The 23,715-nt window shown below is 32.2% G+C and overlaps 1 protein-coding gene across 2 annotated transcripts; it reads right to left on the bottom strand.

Annotated features, from left to right (window-relative positions):
• Nucleotides 1–231: 231 nt before the first annotated feature.
• On the bottom strand, nucleotides 232–23,230 carry LOC132721847 (post-GPI attachment to proteins factor 6-like). Of its 2 annotated transcripts, XM_060706221.1 has the most exons (12): nucleotides 23,095–23,230; nucleotides 21,115–21,289; nucleotides 20,356–20,563; nucleotides 17,322–17,461; nucleotides 16,287–16,627; nucleotides 15,629–15,945; nucleotides 14,889–15,094; nucleotides 14,267–14,412; nucleotides 11,608–11,786; nucleotides 10,739–11,002; nucleotides 9,391–9,598; nucleotides 232–4,368 (listed from the first exon to the last, which is right to left on the bottom strand). In XM_060706221.1, the coding sequence occupies exons 1-12, from the start codon at nucleotides 23,162–23,164 to the stop codon at nucleotides 4,253–4,255; spliced, it is 2,370 nt and encodes a 789-aa protein (XP_060562204.1). In that variant the 5' UTR covers nucleotides 23,165–23,230; the 3' UTR covers nucleotides 232–4,252. The 2 variants fall into 2 exon arrangements, with proteins under 2 accessions (XP_060562204.1, XP_060562203.1); XM_060706220.1 differs by lacking the exon at nucleotides 232–4,368 and having other exon boundaries at nucleotides 4,406–9,598.
• Nucleotides 23,231–23,715: the final 485 nt, after the last annotated feature.

The raw sequence follows: 23,715 nt of genomic DNA, 5'->3' as shown, positions 1-23,715 counted from the left end.
CACCAAATTACAAAAAACTAGAACTGTGTGCAAAGGACACGGATGCCCCCACTGACAACATATTTATGGTATATAGTGAAAAAATCAACAAAGGGCCATAATTCTGTTTAATTTGGTCGCAGCAAAAATTCCTTCCTTTACTTCCATCTACACATTAAGGTTGTTCATCTCTGTAAGTTTAAGCAAAATCTGCCATCCGGTTTAAGAGGAGTTGCGTTCACAAAATTTCTATATGGTACAGTTGAGTTCACACTAAACTTCCCACCCTTGTGCACTTCTAGTGCACTAGAGCTGAACTAGAAGTGCACACCGTGTGCACTTCTAGTGCACTAGACCATATGACCAGGCTGGCCAGGGAAGGTGAATGACACCTAAATGGTTTATTGGATAATTGTATATCAAGTGACAGGGGGCATCTATTGTTAAGCTGCTGTCAGACAAAAAACTTTGGGCATATATGGCCTATTCATGAATATAAATAAGTTTTTTAAAATTTTAACATTTTAGGTGATATCATGTTAAAGCTTAAAATTAAAAAAAAGTGTTTATTGTAATCCTATTATTGTAATCATTAACAAGTATTTAAATGTAAGTGTAAAATAATATCCCTTAAAATCAAATTTATAGAATTAATAAGGTTAAATTTAAATATTCTCCGTAATGGATAATTGTGTAAAAGTGTTTTTTAAAGGTATTTTTAATGGCCATGTATTTCAATTTTTATAGGGTACAAATGGGAAAATCAAAATGTGATAATTCTGGCCCAATTAATTTAGTTTGTAACAACATAAACTTTTTTTCATAAGCTAAAACAAATCATGGAAAGGTTTATATTTAAGCTAAAATATTATTTCTATAATATATAACTTAGAGACAATTCCTCATGTCGATATTGAAAGAGAATATTAATACATTGATTTTAAAACAATCAATATACTGTGATAATTTAGTATTCAACTGTGTAATGCTTGCATATGTTTTAAAGATATAGATAATTAAAATATTATCCATAAAATAAATAAATTTGATAACGTTATTCATGATTTCAATGTTAAAAATTTAATGTAAAAAGGGAATACTTTTATTGAAGAGGAAAATCTCAAGTCATGCTGTGTATTGGTATTTTACTGAGATGGATTGTTTTCATTGTACCACCCTCCTGCTGATTAAGAGTGCCTTAGGGTAAATAACAAAACAGTCAATTTTGCAGATTATAAGTATGCATTGAAATTCCCTGGTTTTCTCAAAATGCATGTTAGACATAAGCCTGGGATTCATCAGGCGTTGGCACTCAGGCTAGTTAGTCATATAGATAAATGACAATAATTTTTGTATAATCAAATATTATATACAATAAAAAATCATAATGGCATACATGCATAATAGATATTATTGTCTCTAAAGCGGAAAATTCTATATTTATCCAATTATCCACATTTCTTACCACTCTGCATAATAATATATAACTTATAAATAAGGCAATTCCTCATGTTCAAGATTGAAAGAGAATATAAATTCATTTATTTTAAAACAATCCATACACTGTGATATTATGTTTTTCAAACATGAAATGCTTGCATACTTTTTAAAGATATAAATAATTAAAAAATTTCCATGAAATCATGGAGCTTAATATAAGTTTATATATCTGTGCATGAAATAAATAAAATTGATAACTTGATTTAAGATTTCTATATTAAAAAATTAATGTATAAAGGGAATGCTTTTATACAAGAGGACAGTCTCAAGTTATGCTGTGTATTTGTATTTTTCTGAGAGTGCCTGTTTTCATTATACTGGTCTCCTGCTGATAAGAGGGCCCCAGGGTAAATAACAAAAATGCAGATGTATGCAATATTTATTTAAAATTTCCTGTGTTTTTTTTTTCCAAAATACATGTAAGGCATTTAAGATAAATAACTATAATTTTTGAATGTAAAAAAATAATAATAGTGGCATAAACGCATGTTAGATATTATTGTCATTATTGTCTTTGAAGTGGAATTTTCTAATCTTATCATAAAAAATTGGTTAAAAATCAATATCAGTGTTAACTATTCTGGAATGACCTCATATTTATCCACATTTCTTGCAATTCTGCATTTAAATCATCTTTTAGTTTCTGAACTGGGAAATGTTAATTTTTTCTATTATAGATTTGACAAATTTACCTTGTCAGTTTTAACACATTATGAAAATAATATATTTTAAAGAAAATATTTAAATACATGATTATAAAACTTTTGTAACTTCCTTTTCACTTTTATGCAGATCTGTTTTTTTTGTTTGTTTTTTTAATAAAATACCATACATGAGCAGAAAACAGTTACAGAAGATTGAAGTGTTAAAAGTCATGCTGTGTATTGGTGTTTTAATATAGTACCCTGCTGATAAGAGAGTCCCTCAGGGTATATAACAAAAGGCAGATGATAAATATAAGTAGGCAATGTAAATTCTGTATTCTCTGGATGTTGGTGCAAATAAATTTCATTACAAGTAGTACAAAACTGAAATATTTTTGCATTTTATAATGAACTCATAAAAATAATCATATTGCATAATTATGTTAAAATGCAGGAAAAAAAGAAAAGAAAAGATTGGTGTCGTATCAAAAAAAGGAATTGAAAGATTTTCTAATCTTTTTGTTAATATCCATGTCAGTTAAAGTATACTAGTGTCCCACAGGTACATATCAATACTTAATAAACACAGATCATTACTTAATATACCACCATTATATATAAATATTTATTTTTAGAATAATATATGTATCATTTATATTAATCTTAGGTAAATCTCAGTTTCAGAAGGTAAAAGAGATTATAAATGAGATAAAATTGACAAAATTTTGGCCAATTATAAACATATTAAATCTTTAATGTATTAAAGGCTATTAATGCTTAAAATCATAACCTTTAACTAAAACAACCATAAGTTAAGAGCCCCCCTCCCCCTCCAAAAAAGAAAGAAACCCCAAAAAAACTTGACAGAATTTTGTTTAATTAGCATTTCAATGTTTCATATTTCATTACCAGATTATAATAAAATAGAATCATATTAAATATCAATTAATTTTGTTTATTTATGCACTTTTATCAACATTAAAGTTATAATTATTTATATTTACTTATCCTAACAATTAAGTTTAAAAATCAGTAAAATTAATGACTTTGATAAATTATTGTTCTAATATTTTACAAAATTCAATATTCACAACTTCAAATTTATTATGAAAAACTATTATACAGATATCTATATTTATCTATCTTTTTGTAAAAGTCAAATTGCTATTCATTGAACTAAAAGGGAACTCAGCTTAATACATATAATAGGTCTGGTGCACTACAAAGTGCACTAGTAGTGCACTACTAGTGCACTTTGAAGTGCACTAGTAGTGCACATGTAGTGCACTCCTAGTGCACTTTGTGTAACCTTTAGTGTGAACTCAACTGTATATAGTGAAAAAATCAACAAAGGGCCATAATTCTGTAAAATTTGGTCGCAGCAAAAATTCCTTCCTTTACTACCATCTACACATTAAGGTTGTTCATGCCTGGAAGTTTAAGCAAAATCTGCCATCCGGTTTAAGAGGAGTTGCGTTCACAAAATTTCTACATAGTATATAGTGAAAAAATCAACAAAGGGCCATAATTGCTGTTAAATTTGGTCCCAGCGAAATTCCTTCTTTACTACCATCTACACATTAAGGTTGTTCATCCCTGGAAGTTTAAGCAAAATCTGCCATCCGGTTTAAGAGGAGTTGCTTTCACAAGATTTCGGGATGTACGGACAGATGGACGGACGTTCCAACATTTTGGGTTTAGGGGCTATTTTCTTTGTTATTTTCTATGTTTTCTTAAGTGCTACTAGCCCATAAACCCCTTTGATCACGGAATGAACCTATTGTTCTCTTTTGTTCTCTTTACTGTTACATAGCCCTAAACCCAAAAATGTTTGCTCGGACAGACGTACGGACGGACGGATGGACAAGTGCAACACTATATTGCACCCCACTTTGTGGGGGCATAAAATGCACCACTTGTGTGATCAAAGTAACACTTCAAAAATTAATGTGGCACCACATGTGAGTTGTCAACTCATCGTTCTGATTCCAAGCGCAATATCTGAATACCACAATCGTTCTTTAAATTCAGATTTGCATCACTGGAAGACGTATTGGGTCATCTCAAGATTGACTTTTGATACTGTAAGAATCTGTAGTCATTTGCTGATTGTAAATATTACTTTTAAATCAGGTGTTGTCAGACAATTGTTGATCTGCATCTACAGAATTCGCAGTATCTAAATGACCTACTTCTGATGGATCGACATCTGTTGAAACTGTATTCAATTCTTCTGTTAATGTTTCTACAAGAAGAATAGCAAACAAAAATTAAAATCAAAACAAGGCGTACTATGGCATGCTGGTTTAAACTTTAATCAGTATTTCGCAAAATTTTCTTTTAACATAACATTTCAAAATGTTCTGTAGAAAATAAATCACAAGCAGACAGCTTAACAAAAATTGTAAATATTTTCTATAAAAGTAAAATATACTGTACATGCATCTAAATCAATGTAACTTTGTGTAAATTCTTCTTTGTTGTTAGACAAATTTTAACAAAACAAATATATATATCAATCTTCTTTATTTCTTTACATAATTTAAAAGTAAGTATATATCAAAAATTCTTTAACAATCAGTAACAATTTCACAATAATAAAGGCCAACTTTAACACATCATGCTATGTTAAAACATAGCTGTATACAAACTTTAAAGTACACATATGTGAGATTGACCAATATATGTGTACCTCATTTTGATGCGAGCATTATTGTAGAAGTCTGAAACATTTTAGGATAACTGATAATTTATACATGTTTTATAGAGGTCCACTTGGCAATGGTACAGGCTAAATATCTAAGCTGAGTATCTGAGCATTGTTGTTTCACAAAAGAAGACTTATACATGTATATATTTCCTATACAATGTTATAAACTAAGTAACCCTGGGGCAGGGCCAATTTTGACCCCAGGGACATGATTTATTAACTTTTGTAGGAGGTCACACTGTGTTTCAGCATGCTAAATATCTAAGATCTAGGCATTGCAATTGTTAAAGATAATTTTACTATACAATAGCATGTAAATAAAGTGACCCCTAGGTTGGGGCCAATTTTGACCATACGGCCATGATTTATATAACTTTTGTAGAGGTCCACTTAGTTATAATACATGACAAATATCTATGCACTGAGCATTGCAGTTTCATAAAAGAAGACTTAAAAGAATTTTCCTATATAAGCCTATGTCAACTAAGTAACCCATATGGTTGGGCTGTCATTGACTGCAGGGTCATGATTCATATATACTTTGTAGAAGATCATATGGTAATGCTAAATGCCAAATATTTAAGCTCTCTGCATTGTAGATTCTAAGGAAGATATTTAAAGTTTTCAAGTATATCTTTAGCTTCTGCCATCAGACTGGTACCATTAAAACCTTTGTAGAGGACAACCGAAATAATTCTGTTGAAGTAAAGGCATATTCTATCAAGTGGTTTAGGAAATGTTGTTTAAGAAATTGTGGATAACTACAGACAACAGACATACTGCGATCACAAAAGCTCACCTTAGGCGAGCTAAAAATATACAGGATATTAAAAGGTCAGGTTAAAGCTTAATCATGTTTACATTTTTTCTCATGTAATGTATTGAATAACATGCAAATGGCACCTTTCCCTACAAGACATAGAGGCAGTTACAGTGTGTTAAAGTCCTGATGGTAAATTTCTTTGAGGGCTATTAAATAGTGTATAAGTCAATGCATTGTACCAAAAGTAGAAGTTGATCTGTGATATTAAACAAAGTATGCAAAATAGAAATAATCACAATCATAAGTTTTTCCACAGATATTACACAGATAGAAATTATGTTACAAACATACAGTCATACTGATGGACAATAACATATCAGAGTATATCTGACATACTTGGTATGTAAAAAAAGAGAAATAAAATCAGGCTACTCCTTGAGACACTTTCCTCAATTATATCCTCAAGTCAATTGTAAAATTCCTGCTTAATGCCCTCACACTTCAAGCTAAAAGAAACCCACCACCTTAATTACACCAGGATAGATGAAAGGTATTACATTAGTTCATTTCTACCACTATCCTCCATTTTACCCTAAGATTAGGTATAAGGGGGTGAGGGAAGAAGGGGTAACAATTAACTGGTGTATTAATTATAAATTTTACATTGCGAAATTCAATGATATTATGAATAAAATTTATATACATATAACTGAAGTAATATTTTTGATTACAGTTCAATCAACAGCATTAAATAATTAAATCAATGGTCATTAAATAATTAGACACATTAAAAAGTGATATTAGTATTAATTGTATTACTATTAACATATTGATAATATGCATATGTTTGATTTACTTTAATTTGATATAGGTCTGATTGACTAATTTTCCAAAGTAAATAAATTGTATCTTACCCCATTCTACTACAATACCAGCACTTTCATTAACCTTGTTTTTTTTTTTTTAATAGCTGGTTTAAATCGAATAGGTATCGAATTATCAAAAATTAATATTCTACATTCATTTGAAATCAATACAAATTTGCAAGCAAATATTTAAAATCAATAAATAATTTCATACTCCCATTCTTTTTGTGACCTATTCTGAAATGACCTTTGGTTACAGAGAAAAGGTGTTTTAAAAATCCTTAAATCCCTTTAGAGCTAGGTTAACAAAAATAAATGGGTGAAAATTGCTGAGTCTGTTTCACTGACCCTGATCATGCATGGAGGCAACATCTCTCACTGTACCCCTACCCCACACCCAAGCACTGCCCTAAGCAATCAATTACCCAAATGGACCGAAAAACATAACAACATTGTTTATGTACTAACAAAATATTAATATTACCATAAATTAAAGTACAGAATAAAATTGGTCCTGACACTTTATAAAACAATGACAATGCAGCAAAAAAATCCATTTTTTTCCTCAATGTGTTTTATTTTTTGGTTATTTTTCTGCATTGTTCCTGTTTTACAACACTACAAAGGTCACATTTTCATCTATCCCAGCTGTATTTGATTATAAAGCAAGATTTAACATGCTTCTTTACAATCTAATCATTACCATTGCTTTCTCGCAAAATTTGTGACATGCAAAAAAACTCATACCATGATAATAATAATAAAATTTCACAAACAAAAATGCATAAACATTCGAATTCATAATTTATACATTGAAGTAGAAATTACTTGTAAAATGGCAGATTGCTATCATTTTGGCACTTGCAAAATAAAAATAGCTTTAAGCATACTATAGAAAAAAATTTTGGCATGAATTTCAAGGATATGTTTCGCAGAAAGTTCACATCTAAAAATGCTGACTGCTTCTTACATTTAATCTGAATCAACATAAAAGAATATGAACATGATTATACACATAGCATGTGTAAGATAAAAAAAAACAACACAACAACAGTTTACATATGCTAAACTTGAAAAAAGCTTATAAAAATTGTGAATTTTTATTGCACACATGACCTGGCACTATAAAGTAATACTCAGAATTTATTTGTATAATTTTAACACACTTTAGTTTATTATCTCAGCCATTGGTCCACTGTTGGTCCACTAAGCCAGGCTTCCCTGTAACTTATCAGTAGTTTGGTACTTTAACCAGCTTTCCATAGCAACTTAATCAGTTATGATTAATATCTTTGCAAGTGAGCAACTGCATAAACCAACTGATTTAACAATTAGTGGTGGGAGACAAATGACCATTAGACACAATGTCCGAGATTAGCTGTCTTTAGAGAAATTTCATCTCATTCAAGGATCAAACCAGCAATCCCTGAAATACAAATCCCGTACTCTTCCCATTTAGCTAAGCCATTAAGGAGAACTAAATTTCAAGAGAAAAGGTATATTCACTCTTAGTATGACCTTTGACCTTTGAGAAATTATTGCACAACAACATGTTATTGTCATGTCAAGACAGTTGAATCGATCAGTTTATGTCAAATTCCTTCAATAACTTATAGGAAATAAGTCAAGAACAATGGTATGCAAATCATATGAAGTTTGTTTCCATTAATCTGTAAATTGTGACCTTGACCTTTGAAATAGGGAAACAGATCTAGCAAAGTAGTTATCATCTTGGAGTGTTTAATATTTTCAGAAAAGGTGTTGAGAATAACCTTTAAAAGTGCTGTATTGTTAAATTATTTATAATTAATGTGTTGTGCTTTTTATTAATTTCACTATACAATAGTAGTGTATTTATTTACAGCCATATTCATAATAGTGGAATGACACCATCCTAAAACATGCAATTCATTTATAAAGTTGATTTAATGGTATAAGATGGCATTATCAAGCACAGGACTGGTGCAAACACTAAAAAATCCAGTCTAACATGCAAGAATAAAAACAGACTGTTCCAAGTCCAGCTTATTTCCTATTAAAACATATACTATTTGTAACTAGGATGGTACAAGTGTATTATCAAACTAATTGGAAAACGATGTATCTAGAATTTTGATATTTTCGTAAGTATGTTTTCAAAATTATGAAGAATTAAATTCATATTAATCAGAGAAAAAAATGTACATGAAAGGAAAGTTAACTGCCTTTAATCATTTGATGTTTTTTTTACAAAAAAAAAAAAAAAAATTCAGTTTACAAAAAACATTTTCAGGAATGTGTTGAAAAGGCAATATTTCTGTAAGAAACTTTTGTACATGTGCATTGGTGACAGTTTTATACTTTTATGCTTAAAACTATGCTTATATGCGGTAGTTTCATTTTAAAAAAAGATCTTAAGTTCAAGAATAATCCTGAAAACTTTCACCGATCATATTATAAAAATACGTAAAAAACAAAATTTTGGTCAATACATGTTTATGTCACTTTTTCTTGTAAACATAATTATTAGCTAAAGAAGCTTGATGCACATTTAATATATCAAGTTAAAAAAAAATATTAAAAATAATGCATTTTTTCTCTCTCACTTCTATGGATTTCTTTCAAAAATAATTTCAATACCAAGCCCATTGTCCTTGTTATGATGAACAAATCTCAAATAAAAAGCAAGTATTTTATAACATAGGGATCAATCAATGTTAGTATATGAGCATATAATGAGAAAGCATTATAACTACAAAAGCGTGAGAATCACTTTATGTTACTCAGGTGGAGAATATGCTGGATTATCTCCCATGCTGATTTCCACACTTTCACTACTGGTCACATGACCATTGGGCATATCAGCGTAGGAACTGAGCACTATCCGTGAGTTAGTAGCACTATTACTGTTAGTAAGGTTATTTGAACTAGTCTCAGTGATATCTATACCTTTGGTTTGTCGTCCTGGGAGCAGGAATACAACTGATAGAGACATGGCAACATGCCAACAACTGTGAGTATACTTGTAGTTCTCTTCTGTCTCTAGGAATGCAAATATCCCCATACCTGTAAATGCTAGAACTACTCCAGGTATAAGGTGCAGAAGAATGTATCTCTTTTGCGGAAACAACTTTCTACGTCTTTTACATTGCAAGCCCTGTAGAAAAATTAAAGACCTCCTGTATATACAACTCCAAATATTCTAGATAAATGGTTATCATCTACATTCCCCCACAATATTTAATATTTAAATTTAAAATTGTATTCATCCAAAGTCACCAGTCAACAAAAAATGTTAAGCATTACTGGTCGGGGACCACCAACTGGACACTTTTTGAACATTTATAATTTATAAGCTAGAGATCTGAAATTTTTACATAGTAAAGCTAGGTTCTTCACCGAACTAACGGACTAGTTTGTTTATTTCTATTTATGTTGGCACTTATATCTGAGGCATGTGAAGGAGGGTATCAAAATTACCTGAATTGTCCACACTACAGTACCATGTGTCCGGACAGATATGACCATGATGCTGATTTAATTCATTAAAACTTTTGGTGTTTATTGTTAACATAATATAAAATATTTCAGCAGCAAATGCTGAAATTTTGGATATTCTATTATTTACTCTACAAATAATTACAGCTAGTATAAGTGGTCAGGTCCAAATTTTCAATGTCAACGTTCTTGAAAAAGACATTAAAACATAACCACTTACGAAATTTGAAATAAATTTAATTACTTAATTATAGAACAAACATGCAGTTATTGTTGATATAAAAGCGACTGATAGATCTACAACCACTCAACAAATAAAAAAGCAATTTTCGGAGCTGTCCGGGTTGAGTGGTTGTCCGGTTTTGGTGGTCTCCAACCAGTACATACAAGTGAATCTATTGTATACAGAAAAGGTTTATATTGACAAATCAAAATTAACACCTACTCAAGGTGCTCTTGTATACCACCATTGAAACAAAATTCATTTGATCATCATAATGACTTAGGAAAGACTGGTGATCCTATAAATGATTCTCTAATAAACTGCATAAAGAAATTTATTTGGTTATCTTATTTGTTATTTGGTTGTGTGTTGTTGTTTTTTTTTGCTGTTAGAAGTCTCACTAACAATGACTGCCATATAGCATCTTTCCAGCTTTACAGTTTGTGGAAGAAGACTTCATGTAAAGGTTTTAACTAACAGAGGTAAGTACTTCATAGTCAGCAACCTTGACCAGTTTGCAAGGAAGGCCACATGTTTTAACATATAAGTTGTATTTATAATTCAACTACAACTTACCCAAGATCCAAACATAACTATTGCAGCAATGCCTGCAGGGAGAGCAAAGGCAAAAATTCCATGGCGTTTATACTCTACCCCGACCGCTACACCTAAAGCTCCTAATGCCTGTGCAAAGGTTCGAACTTTTGTTGGTATCACTGCCATTGCTAACATTGTCACCCAAAAGGAATATATTGAGCCCAAGAAATCAGCAAAACTGAGTAGATCATAGTCCAGGAGACAGTAATAAACAAGGTCACTTGCATCACATGCATGATATATCTAAAATAAAATAATAATGTTTTCAATACAACAGATAGACTGGTTGTATTTTTTAGTCATACTAACACTGTAAAAGTCATATGGCTACTTACAAGCTTTGCTGATGGGGAACAACCTCAGTTGCCATTGCCTGAATTACCCTTTTTACAATAATCTTAAGACAACAAATAAACACAGTACTTAATGTCTGTGTTGTTTTATATAAAAGTTGGTGTCTCATAGATGCTAAACAAAATTATTGACCTTTAGGAAATATTTGTTTCAAGGCACATTTTGCCCAAGAAAGGTCAATTATGTGTTTAATGATATTTCAATAATGGATTTAGAGAATGTTTGATAAACAACTGAATAGATATCATTGAACCTGCAGTTATGTGTTGTTAAGGTAGCAAAATGTAAACAAAATAGTATTTTAACTTCCATACAAAATCACTACAATTATACAAATTGCCTAAGAACAAAAGAAGCAAAAGTTAGTTCATATATACAAAGTGTTTTTTTGTAAACTGTAACATGATCTAAAAAATAAAAAAATTGAGAAATAAAATGTTAACATGTCAGAGCTTAATGGGTCTTTAATACAGTCCCTTAAGTTATAAACTTACTGCAGACCAAAACATGGTGTAAGTGTACACTGCTGCCTCTGTGAAGTAACGTCTGTACAAAGCGACAATAATTGACGGAATAAAGAACAGATTGCTTAAAGTAAGCAGCAGCAACGCAACTAACTCTTCATTCTTACTCCGTCCATGTGTACCGTCGGTACAGCCGTAGCCCCGCCAACCTGAAACATATATCAGTGACAACATAAGCAACTAGAACTATCGCTGAATGCGATTCATACCCCCACCAATGTCCTTGACAGAAGACAACTTGGAAAGGTGGTTAAGGGAATAACTTAAGTGACACAAATACATAAAAAGAAATTATCTCTGGTGAAAAAAAAGACTAATTGTACAGGTAATAGTAAAAATATCTATTATCAAATCATGTTCGAAACAGTTACAAATAACCTTTGATTTTCCCAATATACTAAACTTTTTATAAGTCAATTTTTGACCTTCAAGTGTGGCCTTGACCTTAAGCTGGCACAAGGGTAAGATGGGTTCTGCACATCGCCCAATTGGAGTGAACATTTGAGTAAAGTTTGAAGAAAATCCTTCCATTAGTATAGAATTTATAGAGCGGACACAACATATTGTCTAGTATTGATTGTATGTAAATTTAAAGACTTAAAAAGGGCATAACTTTGTCAAAATCCAATACAGAGTTATGAAACTTGACCTGCATATTGTAATTGTGACACCTCATATATCTTTTAAGTTTCAAGCAAATACCTATGCTAGTTTCCGAAATATTCAAGAACATGTTTTAATCTAAGAACATTTTCTAAGTCAATTTTTGACCTTCAAGTCTGACCTTGACTTTAGTCTGCACAAAGGTGACATAGATTCTGCACATAACCTTGTTTAGGTGAACATTTGAGAAAAGTTTGAAGAAAATTCTTCCATTAGTATAGGATTTATAGAGCTGACACAACATATTGTCTAATATGTGATTGTATGTAAATTTGAAGATTAAAAAGGGGCATAACTTTGTTAAAATGCAACACAGAGTTATGAAACTTGACCAGCATATCTTAATTGTGACACTTCATTTATATTTTAAGTTTCAAGCAAATACCTTTCCTAGATTCAGAAATATTCAGATATATGTTAAAATTAAAGAACATTTTCTAAGTCAATTTTTGACCTTCAAGTGTGACCTTGACCTGAAGCCGGCAAAAGAGTGACATGGGTTCTGCACATAACCTTGTTGAGGTGAACATTTGAGCCAAGTTTGAAGAAAATCTTTCCATAAGTGTAGGACTTACAGAGCGGACACGACATACTGTGTAATATTTAATTGTTTGATATTTGACCTTCAACTGTGACCTTGACCTTGAGCTGACACAATGAGCAACATGGGTTCTGCACATCCCATTGTTGAAATGAACATTTGAGCCAAGTTTGAAGAAAATTTTTCAATTAGTGTAGGACTTACAGAGCGGACATGACATATTGTGTAATATTTGATTATTTGATATTTGACCTTCAATCCTGGCCTTGACCTTAAAATGACACATGGGCAACATGGGTTCTGCACATCCCCTTATTGAGGTGAACATTTTAGCCAAGTTTGAAGAAAATCTTTCAATTATTGTAGGACCTACAGAGCGGACACGACATACTGTCTAATATATGATTGTGTTTGATATTTGACCTTCAATTGTGACCTTGACCTTGAGCTGACACATGGGCAACATGGGTTCTGCACATTCCCTTGCTGAGGTGAACATTTTAGCCAAGTTTGAAGAAAATCTTTCAATTATTGTAGGACCTACAGAGCGGACACGACATACTGTCTAATATATGATTGTGTTTGATATTTGACCTTCAATTGTGACCTTGACCTTGAGCTGACACATGGGCAACATGGGTTCTGCACATCCCCTTGCTGAGGTGAACATTTGAGCCAAGTTTGAAGAAAATCCTTCAAGTGGTATAGGAGTTATAGAGCGGACACGAAAATGGAGACGGACGGACCGACCGACCGACCGACTGACTGACCGACCGACCGACCGACCGACCGACGCGACAAAGCGAATCCATTATAGCCCCCCCACATTTTGTGGTGGGGGTATAAATATTTAACATTCTTGTGAAAAGACATATTACACTTAATTATTTTCTATATTTGCACATTAAAAGAAAGTATTTGTCTAGCATTTACTTGTACATATAATTGCCGAGTGATTTTTTTTCCAAAAATCCTAAACTTTTTCTACGAGTATCTTCTGATTCAATCATTTGGTCTACTTATAATTTATGAGGCAAGTATTTGGTGGCTAAATATTTATCATGGAAGGTTCAAACTTTAGAAACAAAACCCACAAGCAAATGCACTTTCTATGAAAAAAAGTTTTGTTTCATTTTATGTCAAAAGACACTCTAAGAATTCAAGGTCATATCGACTTTCGTACTTTACTGATGAAGGAAAATTAACTGCCACTATGTGTATTATTTCAGGCAAGACCAGGCAACAGAGCAGAACCACAAACCTTCAAAAAGTAAGATGGATAGCTTCATAACATGAAATAATCCAAAATCTGTAGTGAGAATAAATCCAAAGATGTTAGCCATTCAAGGAAAACTAGTCAGCCACAGTAGCCCCTGAAACAATTGATTTTGATACAGCAAAAATAGCAATGGGAATTTTTTGTACCTGCAAAACACTTGCATGAGCTGAACACATGAACGCCACTGATATAATCCTGACAGGCACCATACTCGCCACATTGACCATCTAAACATCCAGATATTGACAAGTCAATGTCCACTTGAGGCGCTCCTAGACACCTGGTTACAGCCCTGAAAATATAAACACCTTTTATCACACACACACAGATAGTAACTTATAGGACTGGTTAAATATACCATAGAAATATTAGAAACCATATAATGAACTTGTTTTTTTTGGTCATTTCTTGATCAAGTTTTATATACAGTATATCTGTTACAAAACATACATGAATAATGATAATTAAATGCGTCCTGACAAAATATTCATTTGATATCAGGTGTCCCATTTAACACTTTACAGTGAATGAAAAATGTAGGTGACCATGTACTGTAAAACCCTCTTAAGTGGAAAAAATATATTTAATGTATTATCCTCTGAAGTGTACAAAGTAATGAAAAAGGTGCATTGTTGAATGGTAAAAAAAATTAAATATATGTAGTTAGTATTTGCAGATGAAATACTATTATTTGAAAATGGAAAAGATTTGTCCATTTCACAGAAGAGAGGGGGCAGTATTATGTTAACAAGAATAAAACCTCCTTACTTGGTATCCTTTTTGTAACATCTACTATTGAGAGCCAGGTACCATATTCCCACCTCTGGGTATGGCACATAGACTGTGTCCTTGAGTTGTTCAGATGTTGTATTCAGGATTATCTGTACACCAGTCTCACATGATGCAATCGTTTCACCTCCAGGTATAGAATTTTTCATCAGACATACAAACAATACTATGGAATGTTTGGAAGTCTGAAAACACCAAAGTATTCTTTTTAATATCAAAATGCTGAAATTCTTAAATATACTTCTCCATCTTCTATTGTTTGAACTGTTCATTATCAATCAAGTCTAGGGATATTAAGATGAAATTAATAGTCAGTGAACAGAATATAGCCTGCACTGGCAAGGATGTGCAAGCTGGCCTGACTCTACACAGGCGGTAAAGGATAATCACTTAAAAGTTTCAGCACAATAAAGGTTAAATACCTTAATGTCAAATATGTGTAATTTAGATGACCAAATAGAAAATGTGCAAGTAAACTTGGTAAAGATACCATTTAAATAAAGACTTTTTAATGTATTCCAATCACTATAGACTTGAATCAATTCTACCAAACTAACCTTTGTTTAAGAATGCATTTGTAAACAAGGCTTTTTATTGGGAAAATGCCTAAAAAAATTTAACTTTACAAAAACTGGGAAAAAAGTAAATTACTTCCTATTCTTATGCCTGGGGCCTAAGATATACCTTATTTTATTAAATGTGTCCAAACCTATACTTACTTCTAAAGAAGCCTTTATAAATCTGACATCTAACACTAAAGTTCCTCCTATATCTGTGCCTTCTTGTACACTGATATCTGTAACTAACACCTGATAATCTGGGATGTAAAGTTTATCTAACATAGCTGGGATAGGTATAGGTCCTGGTTCAGACAAAAGGTATGAGAGGTTAAAGGTCAGCTGGTTAAAAATAAATCGTCCAAGGGAAGCCATTTTGATGCAGGAATCCTGGGAAAGCTGTAAACTGTTGGAATTCTTGTCTCTTGTTGTAGCTTCATATATTGTCTTTGGTAACAACAGTTTCAATGATTCACAGCCTGAAAATTGAACGCAGATAATAATTTATGTATGATCGACTCTTCATTACTTTAAATATACAAATATATATTGAACTATCTACATAATATACTACATCAACATGTTTCAGGATATTTAGACTATATAACCTTTTTCATTTCTTTGCAAGTACCTTGTAAAAGGTCCTTATCAATTAAATTTTTTCTTTAAATTTCAGATGAAATTTATTGTTTGAGAATTGGGGAAAATTGGAATTCATTTAAGTTTAACAAAAACTAAAACAAAATATTAAACATGGTGAGCATGTGTTGGTCTAGAAAAAAAGGAAATGTTCTTGTACTAAAAACGTATCATTTCTTACCTTTCTTCTCAAAATGTAATTGGAACTGAATCTCCGACACATTGAAGTCATTGTCAACTGTTAACAAAATGTACATCCATTTATGAAGTACTGGTGATAAAACTGTTTTACTGCACACTGTCTTATTTCCACATGCCAATTTGAACTTTGATTTTGGGCTCGGTAACATCTCTGCCTCAATCGTCATCACTATAGGACAATTGGTTGACCTTGATGGCAACACTGGTTCTGTTTCATTCACATTTGAGGTGTTAGTTTGTTCAGCTGATGTATCTAATGATGTCACTATACAATTGTCTATTTTTACTGTATATTCTACTGTGTCCTTGGGTAAAACAAACCTGTAATTGAAATATTAAAACTATTATGAATGTAGAAAGCATGCCATTAATAAGAATATTTGTGACAATAGGGGTAATGTGGGTGCAAAAAATGCAAATTTTATTTTCAGTCAACTTGACCAATGGTTAACACAACAGTTTGTTAAGGAAATATACTTGATGGTGAGTAAATGACAGAGTTCAAAATAATACTCAGAGCCATTTGCCCTGCAGTATGAGTAGTATAAATTTTTATGAGCGTGTTACATTTTCCCACTCGTCTGATGTCAATTCTCTCAAATTTTACTGGTAAATACAAAATGTACAGGCTGACAAATGGAATTTTTGATCCCTAAGGTCAAGGAAATGTATTCAATCATTAGTCCTGGAAGTATACTTAATAGTTAGTCAAGTAGCCATGAAGGTGTTTGCAATGGTTAGTTGAGAAAGTATGCTTAATGTTAAGTTGTGAAGGTGTATATTCAATGGTAAGTGAAGTAAGTTTACACAATGGTTAGTTAAGGAAGTGTACTCCATGGTTAGTTAAGTAAGTATAAGAAAGGTTGTATTTAAAGAAATATGTATACTTAAATGTTAGTTAACTTAAGGAAGTGTACTTCAAAGTTATCTAAGTCATCTTTAAACTTTCTTTATAAGTGATTTCAAATACATAACTTTTAAACTAAATATAAATATATAATGACTAAACTGTTACCTGTATAGGGCCTGTGATTGTGTGGCTTGTTGGGTCAGATGGACATGCTGAGATTTTTCTGTAGATATCTCTTCAATGTTATCATAACCCCTGGACTCTACCACCACAAACATTCCATACATACATGACTTATCTAACTCCTAAAATGTTAATATATACATGAACATACTGAATATTCACAAATAGATCCAAACCATTTAATTTAAGCTATTTTAAAATTGCCTCTCTGAAAGTGGCTTTTCATGGTGTGTCTTTTGGCATAAGTCAATATGTAGCAATGATTTTAAACAAACAAATTAATCCAGCAATTTCTTCAGTCTGAAAGGTTGTATATACTGTAAATGCTATTTTCAGCAGTTATTAAAATTGTGTTGATGACCTTTATGAAGAATGAGAAGTAAAAATAAAGGGAAATAGAACTACCTTTATTTAATATCCAAACAAGAAAAGAGAAATTAAATGATTTTAAAATAATAATTTAGCATTTTTGTACTGGTCATAGCCTTATAATGAAATGCTAAGTTCTCAATCATAAAGTTAAAACTGAACCATAACTAATGCAAGATATTTTGTATTCTTTCTCAATTTCTTTTCAGAAATGATTAAAAAACAACAATTACTGTTGAACAGAATTACTGATACCATAAAAGACATAAAATCAAGAATTTTCTACAGCATACTTAACAAAAAAAGACAGTAAGTTTAATATTATCTGAATTAAGCGAATTCACCCCACATTATAAATATTCTAACACCCTTCACATTGTTCCCCTATTAAAACATACAGGGCAGTCCAGTGCATAATTACGCAAAAATGCACAGCAGGAATGCTTACATGTCATACAGCATCAAATGTGGTGTCAAAAACCAAATTACTTCAAGAAAATTACGTCTCTGCTATTGCTAAAAGTAGTTCAACATATCTTATTATATTATATCTTATTAATTCTCTTCTTTTATAAACAAGTTAAAATGGAAATAGATAATGATTTTTCGTGCACTTTTGTATAATTATCCACAGTTTACCATTCACATACTTTTCTGAGCATCTGAACTCAAACTGTGTATAACTCTATAAAAACACACTCAAAATTATTTCCTGAACTTCATACCACAGTATACCATTCACATACTTTTCTGAGCATCTGAACTCGAACTGTGTATAACTCTATAACAAGAGGGCCATGATGGCCCTGAGGTCGCTCACCTGTATATAGCCCCCCCCCCCACCCCCGGGCCAATTTTTACCCAAGGGCTTTTATTTGTTTATTTGAACAGACTTGGTAGACACACATAAGAAGATGTTTCATGCTAAACATCTAAGTTCTAGCTCATTGGGTTTTTTTAAAAGAAGATTTTTAAAGCTTTTTACTATACACATATAGTTAAAAACAATGACACCCCTGGGGCAGGGCCAGTTTTGACCTCCTGGCTTTTATTTGAACAAACTTTGTAGATATTTACTTAAAGATGTTTCATGTTTAATATCTAAACTCTAGCTATTTGGGTTTTTTCAAAGAAGATTTTTAAGTTTTTGCTATACACATATAAGGAAAATCAATGACCCCACCCCCCCCCCCCGGGCGCGGCCAGTTTTGACCCCAGGGCTTTTATTTGACCATACTTGGTAGACACCCATTAGAACATGTTTCATGCTAAATATCTTAGCTCTAGCTCTTTGAGTTCTTTAAAAGAAGATTTTTTAAGTTTTTACTATAAGCATATAGGGAAAATCAATGACCCCCCGGGGCGGGGCAAATTTTGACCCCAGGGCTTTTATTTGAACAAACTTGGTAGACACTCATTAGAAGATGTTTCATGCTAATTATCTTAGCTCTAGCTCTTTGGGTTCTTTAAAAGAAGATTTTTTAAGTTTTTACTATATGCATATAGGGAAAATCTATGACCCCCTGGGGCGGGGTCAATTTTGACCCCAGGGCTTTTATTTGAACAAACTAGGTAGACATTCACTAGAAGATGTTTCATGCCAAATATCTAAGCTCTAGCTCTTATGGTTCTTTAAAAGAAATTTTTTAAAGTTTTTACTATATGCATATAGGGAAAATCAATGACCCCCCCGGGGTGGGGCCAATTTTGACCACAGGGCTTTTATTTGAACAAACTTGGTAGACACTCACTAGAAGATGTTTCATGCCAAATATCTAGCTCTAGCTCTTTGTTATGGTTCTTTAAAAGAAGATTTTTTAAGTTTTTACTATATGCATATAGGGAAAATCAATGACCCCCTGGGGCGGGGCCAATTTTGACCCCAGGGCTTTTATTTGAACAAACTTGGTAGACATTCACTAGAAGATGTTTCATGCTTAATATCTAAGCTCTAGCTCTTACGGTTCTTTAAAAGAAGATTTTTTAAATTTTTACTATATATGCATATAGGGAAAATCAATGACCCCCTGGGGGGGCCAATTTTGACCCCAGGGCTTTTATTTGAACAAAATTGGTAGACACTCACTAGAAGATGTTTCATGCCAAATATCTTAGCTCTAGCTCTTTGGGTTCTTTAAAAGAAGATTTTTTAAGTTTTTACTATATGCATATAGGGAAAATCAATGACCCCCTGGGGCGGGGCCAATTTTGACCCCAGGGCTTTTATTTGAACAAACTTGGTAGACACTCACTAGAAGATGTTTCATGCCAAATATCTAAGCTCTAGCTCTTAGGGTTGTTTAAAAGAAGATATTTAAAGATTTTTCTTTCGGTTGCCATGGCAACCAGAGTTCTGCATGGAATTAAATTTTTTGAACAATTTTTAAAGGTGACCACCAAAGGAACATTCCTGTGAAGTTTGGATGAAATTGGCTCAGTGGTTTATGAGGAGATGTCATTTAAAGCAAAAGTTTACGGACGGACGCCGGACGGACGGACGCCGGACGAAAAGCGATCACAAAAGCTCACCCTGTCACTTTGTGACAGGTGAGCTAAAAACACACTCAAAATTATTTCCTGAACTTTATACCTTTTAATTATATTTAATCTAAATTAAGTTCTATACCTCACATATTAAACAATATACCTTTATCTGTATTTTATCTGAAGTGGGTTTAGGCAGAAAAGCCGCAAAATACCAGTTACCAGGTCTCGGACTAGAGATTATATATGACACAGCATCTGCATCTTTCTGTATCTCAATGTGAAACAAATCTGTCCTATTCAAGTAGAAATTTGGTGGATATGTCTCATTGTATGGGGTCACCAAAGGATAACTCCCTTGCTGAAGGTATCTGAAAACAAAATCACATATTATAAAATTCTTTATTAGACGATTTACCACTGAATTATAATACTAAAATTTTATGTAAAAATCTGCAATGCAATTGAACATCACTAAAATTATAAATTCAGAATTTTTCTTCTATTAATTTTTCAACAAAAAAATTACATATTAAATTGTGTATAAAGGTATCAAAAATTATTTAAATAATTTTTTTAGAGAAAACATGAACTTTAAAATTTTAGGGAAAACATGAACTTTATGTTTAAATAATTGCTTTAGAGCATGTTAGATGCTTATTACCTGAAGAAAATAGTTTTAAATGTAAAATAATTGTCATAACAGTAGCAAAATGTAAACACATTAATTAGTATTTTGACTTCCATACAAAATACTAAATCACTATAACTGTACTAATTGATAATAAGAGTCCTTATATGAATTAATTACTTCAAACCTTGAATAATAATTCATAACAATTTATCATACACTAAATTTATCATGAACTCATTTCTGTTAAACTTAAAATATATTATACAATCTTTCTAAAAATTTCCTTACACATGAACTTCTCTGAATGTGCAAGCTTTGCCTGATGTTTTTGCCTGGAAACTGAAGGAAACATCTGCTGTTTGTTCTGGTACATTGTATGAAAGTAGGGTAACTGATCTATAGCTCTCGTACTGTGATAACTTTATAGCTGTACTCCAATGAACATCAGAAAAATAAGCAGCATCTGCAACATCCAAATAGCAAAATAATAAATAAATGAGCCGCGTCATGACAAAACCAACATAATGGGTTTGCGACCAGCATGGATCCTCCGCGCAGTCTGATCAGGATCCATGCTGTTCGCTTACAAACCCTATAACAAGTAGAGAAACTGACAGCGAACAGCATGGATCCTGATCAGACTGCGCAGGTCGCAAACCCATTATGTTAGTTTTGTTGTGACACGGCTCAAATAGTTTTAATTGTTTTGTTGTTTTCCACTGAAAAATGGATGTCAGCAAATGAATACAGCAAATATTAACCCAAGATTAACCCAGACTGCATGCTTCCATGCAGTCATGAGGGACAGTACCATTTTTTTTAAGGAAATTTGGAAGATGTTTGTGAGAACTGGGGCAATTTCAGTATGAAGTTCTTTCGATAAACCTGGGGACAGTTGGTCTGTACATGCAAGGATTAACTGGATTTCTTACCAGTACCCTTCATGTATATACAATGTAGTTAGGTGGGAAACACTAAAGTGTCTCTGAAAAATCCCAAGGCCGAAGGGTGTTATCCAGGATTAAATCCATGACCTCAGGAGTGACAGCCATTGGTCTAACCAACTGAGCTATCGAACCAACTAATGGCAAACTATATACCATGTATACACATGTAAAGTAAAGGCCATGGAAAGTGATAGAAATGGAAGAGTCAACTCGGCCCTATACCAACTCGGCACAGGTCAACTCGGCACGGGTCAACTCGGCCCACTTTACAAAAATATATATAACGTATTAACATTGCTTTTCATGTTGTTAAGGTAAATGAATAATAAGAAATATCTTATAACTATATAATTATACATTGTACTTCTGCCGAAATAAAGTATATTTTGAAAAAATTGTTATATTTATTTGTCTTGCAGATTCGATAAAATTACTATAGGTCTAATAAAAATGTGTTTCCTTAGATGCATTTTGTTTGTAAAGTAATATTCAAAAAAATATGAAACAAAAACGTGTTTACTTAATATCATAAGCTTCTATATAAGCACTGTTTGCTCAAACTGTCTCCACCAATTGACAGTCTCTTTATGAACTAGGTAAATAACCGAGGTAAATCGAGTGAAAAAACAAGAGTTGTTTCCCTTAGTTTCCCTTCGCTTGCAAAAGAATGCAAATTTAGCCGTGTTTAAATCGCTAGTGTGATTTAATGTCCGATTTTAAAATTTATTACACCAATTAAAAGCTGGTGATCTTAGCTTCCTCTCAGTATATATTTCAACACATTGTTTGACACTGAAGGTATTTAAATTTACAGTTAAACCTACCACAAGTCAGAAATACAGTGAGATACTCAATCGGTTATCTTTACTCGATAAGAAAAGCCTGTCTGCTGCTAGTTCGGAAACTGTCAATCCGTGTATTATAAATAATTACGATTATCACAATAAATAGTAATAACACAAACCTAAATATTGATAATTGAAAAGTGGGCCGAGTTGACCCGTGCCGAGTTGGAACAGGGCCTAGCTGACTCGGGGGCCGAGTACGTTTTAGGGCCGAGCTGACCCGGATTCATAGAAATATGCCAATCCTCCAAACTTCTCAAATTCATCAACTACATTGACACGTTGTTTTTCATTCGCACTTGAAAAACAGTACATGTATATTTAACTATATTAAACAGAGGCTAGTCGAGACCTAAAGGCTAAATACCTTGTTTAACAAACTTCCTTCTTAGTTTTTTTTAAAAATATTTTGAGGTTCGAATTGATTTGAGTACGAATTGTAATGAGTTTCATATTGCCAGAAGTACTGTACTTACAATTAGTTTTAATTAGCAAAACACTGATGATGATTAAAAATAAAATGTCATGTGATATAATTTGATACATTTTATCCAACAAATGTCTTCTTATTTGTTTATTTACAAAACATCTTAATTTATAACCATCTTATCATATTACTCCAAAGGTTTTTAACTACCATAACTTGTTTCAAGTTATTCTTCAAATTATACGAGCTTCAGGCTAGAATGTTGTAATGTTTGAAATTTAAATGTGAACCCTTCAAAAACAAAGGCGGGGAAAGCTAAATTTCAGAAGCTATGTTCTTTGTGATAAAAAAGCTAGAAATTGTCACTATCTTTCAGACATGGGGTAATCGTAATCGGTAATTTAATTTAATTTAATCGATTACAATTTTTTGAGTAATCACAGTAATCAGTAACCTGTAATTTAATCATAATTTAATCAATTACATGACCAATTAATCAGTAATCACAATGATTACATGTATGATTACAATACATGATAAGCTAAAAAAAATTGCTGAACAAACATACATATAAAGGTTAAAAAAGTACCAGTGTCAATGCCTACTAATTGTCTTAGGTAGTTGTAGGTGAATTAAATGCAGTCACCCAGGTCAGATTTGATGACACCTG

The sequence above is a fragment of the Ruditapes philippinarum genome, unplaced genomic scaffold, assembly GCF_026571515.1.
Source record: "Ruditapes philippinarum isolate M1 unplaced genomic scaffold, ASM2657151v2 ctg1474_1_1_1_1, whole genome shotgun sequence".
NCBI classification, from domain to species: Eukaryota; Metazoa; Mollusca; class Bivalvia; order Venerida; family Veneridae; genus Ruditapes; species Ruditapes philippinarum.
The sequence above is the reverse complement of the archived record's forward strand: the minus strand, read 5'-3'. Positions and strand labels throughout refer to the sequence as shown.

What these genes read in the sequence shown, in the direction of transcription:
- LOC132721847 (XM_060706220.1), bottom strand. Translation starts at nt 23,164, where the DNA reads ATGTATCAAATTATATCACATGACATTTTATTTTTAATCATCATCAGT. An exon ending in TGTTACAAAAAGGATACCAA is followed by an intron (nt 14,413 to 14,888) that starts GTAAGGAGGTTT and finishes TTATATTTTCAG; the next exon opens with GGCTGTAACCAGGTGTCTAG. An exon ending in CTCATGCAAGTGTTTTGCAG is followed by an intron (nt 11,787 to 14,266) that starts GTACAAAAAATT and finishes TATATGTTTCAG; the next exon opens with GTTGGCGGGGCTACGGCTGT.